Genomic DNA, 2,844 nt, shown 5'->3' on the forward strand with positions numbered 1-2,844 from the left:
TGACACGTCCGTGCCGTACACTCCTGAGCAAAATGGCCGCGCTGAGAGGCTGAACCGCACACTCCTGGAGAAGACCCGCGCGATGTTGCAAGACTCAGGATTGCCGCATGAATTATGGGCCGAAGCTATCACCACTGCATGTGCCCTGCATAATTGTTCGCCTGTGTCGGGCAAGCAGATAACGCCCTTTGAAGTCTTTCCACCGTGTGAAGCCAGATGTCTCTGATTTGCGCGTGTTTGGGTGTACTGCGTGGGTGCATGTCGAGAGGAGGCACCGCAATAAGCTCGATGCCACGAGCCAGAAGGGTGTGTTGGTGGGCTACGAACGCAACTGCAAAGGATACCGGATTTTATTGGACGGGTCTAAGCGTATCGTAGTGAGCAGGAGCGTGCTTTTTGAGGAGACGCCAACGTCCCGCACGCTGCCTGCAAATGATAGCGAAAGCAGCGGCAGCGGAAGCGATAGTGATGATGAGGACGATGTGGCTAGCAGTAGTTGCAAGACTGCAGCCCCTCCCCGGCAAGGGGAGCAGTTTAGTCCGAGCGAGGCCGTAGAGGATAGTCAAGGGAACGCGACGATTGGAGATTCAGCTGAGTTGAATGAGGGGGAGCCTATGGTAGTTGGCGCAGCACCTGAGGCACCTGAGGAGGAACCCACGGCTACTGGCGGTGCAGCCGATTCCGCCAAAGGGAAGCCTAAGACTACCAGCGGGACCACTAAGGGGAAACCTAAAGCTGTCGGTAAGGCAGCTGAGGGGGAGGATAAGGCTGGTGCAGCTGCCTCTACACAACATCGTTACCCCCAACGTGACCGTCATCCGCCCCAGCGACTCAACCTTGCTGTTAACGTATCGGACGTCAAAATCCCGAGCACCTACGAGGAAGCGATGGCCTCTCCGGAACGGGACAAGTGGCAGGAGGCGATGGTTGAAGAAATCGGATCTATCCACGCATTAGATACGTGGGAGCTGAAGGTACCGCCGCCTGGGGTGAAACCGATTCCGGTGAAGTGGGTGTACGACGTGAAGCGGGGTGTAGACGGACAAGTGGAACGATACAAAGCCCGGTTGGTAGCAAAGGGCTATAAACAGAAGGAAGGAGTTGACTTCAATGAGGTATTCGCGCCTGGTAGCAATCAGGTGACGTTGCGTACATTCCTGGCGAAGGCTGCGGCTGAAGGATTTGAGGTACACCACCTAGACGTGCGCACTGCGTTCCTCAACGGGACGCTGGAGGAGGTGATTTATTGTGACCAACCGCCTGGTTTTGAAACGGGTGGCGCAGGTATGAAGTGTCTGTTGAGAAAAGCGTTGTACGGTTTACGTCAGGCAGCCAGAGCTTGGCACCAGAAGTTGCGGGANACGCTGGAGGCTATTGGTTTCAAGGTTTCTGATGCGGATCCCAGCTTCTTTACGCTGGAAGAGCAGTCATTTGTGGTGTGGCTATACGCTCACGTAGACGACTTGCTAGTCGCGAGCAACAAAAGCGAGGAAATAGCCCGTATAAAGCAAGAGTTGAAGGCTGAGTTTGACCTCCGTGATTTGGGGGAGGTGTCGTTCTTTTTGGGTATGGAGATCAGTCGGAGCAAGGAGCTAGGCGAGGTCAAAATCTCGCAGCAGCGGTATACGGCCGAATTGTTGGCCAAGTTCGGGATGGAGGATGCAGTTCCTAAGTCGGTTCCTATGACGCCAAGTCTAGTTTTGAACCGTACTAGTGATATCGATCAGGTATTGTTGGATGCAACGCGCTACCGAGAGTTAATTGGTGGCTTGATGTATCTGGCAGTGTGCACGCGTCCTGATATCGCGCATGCTGTGTTTAAGTTGGCGCGGTATATGTCTGAGCCGGCGAAGGCTCACTGGGAGGCTGCTAAGGATATCCTGAGATATCTGAAGGGGACTGCGAGTTTCGGTTTATGTTTTGCCAGGGACAGCAAGGCAATTGAGGGTTATGCCGATGCGGACTGGGCAGTGGACCGAGACAACCGCCGTTCGACAACTGGATATGCCTTTATCCTTGGCGGTGGAGCCGTCAGCTGGAAGAGTCGGTTGCAACCGACTGTAGCAGCATCGACTGTGGAGGCCGAGTATATGGCGGCGTCCCTAGCTACTCGCGAAGCGCTCTGGCTGAGGAAACTTCTGCCCGAGTTTGGGTGTGAGATCGACGTGATGCGTATCTGGGGTGACAACCAGGGAGCATTAAGTTTGATAAAGAATCCGATTGTTTCGGAACGTGTGAAGCACATCGATGTGATTCATCATTTTGTGCGTGAGAGGGTATCTATGGGGCAGGTGAAGTTTGAGTACTGTCCCACTACCAGTATGGTAGCAGATATTCTCACGAAGCCGTTGCCGGAGGGGAAGTTCGTGCAGTTCCGAGAAGGGCTGGTTGTTCGTTGAGTTGGATTCGCCCGAGTGTTCCGTCCGAGGGGGAGTGTTGACTTCCGGCCAGAACACTAACGGCTGTACGACAGATAAGATGGAATGTTTGGTATAAAGGAGATGATGTTCTGACTGAAAGCTTGTTCTGTGATACCTGTAACGGTTGAGGTTGGCTTTACCTACACAGTTCCACTCGCCTATATCTTAACACTGTCACTGTTCTCTGGTATATGAGTGTCGGTCACTTTCCAACACGTTGGAATGTTTGGTGGTGGGGGACGGGACTTCTTCCTTCGAACTCATGGTGCGTTCTATCATTGCTGAAATGTCAGCGCGTGATCCGTACTCCCTACTAATTTTCTGTGGGGAAGGCCATTGCGTCTGCAACCATACTCCCGCGGTACCCAAACCCTTCAAGGACAACTCCGACCAGCCCCAAACACACCGCGGAGCGGTCTCCCCT

The 2,844-nt window shown here is 53.8% G+C and overlaps 1 protein-coding gene across 1 annotated transcript in view; it reads left to right on the forward strand.

The window, feature by feature from the left end:
* Positions 1 to 2,844, forward strand: part of VOLCADRAFT_105661 (uncharacterized protein) — a gene marked incomplete at its 5' end in the record, with an annotated part of 4,452 nt that overhangs the window by 335 nt on the left and 1,273 nt on the right. Inside the window, one exon of the mRNA XM_002952629.1 lies at positions 440 to 741. Within this exon, the coding sequence (XP_002952675.1) occupies positions 440 to 741 (302 nt within the window). The remainder of the gene's footprint in view (positions 1 to 439; positions 742 to 2,844) is intronic.

The sequence above is a fragment of the Volvox carteri genome, assembly GCF_000143455.1.
Source record: "Volvox carteri f. nagariensis unplaced genomic scaffold VOLCAscaffold_31, whole genome shotgun sequence".
NCBI lineage: Eukaryota > Viridiplantae > Chlorophyta > Chlorophyceae > Chlamydomonadales > Volvocaceae > Volvox > Volvox carteri.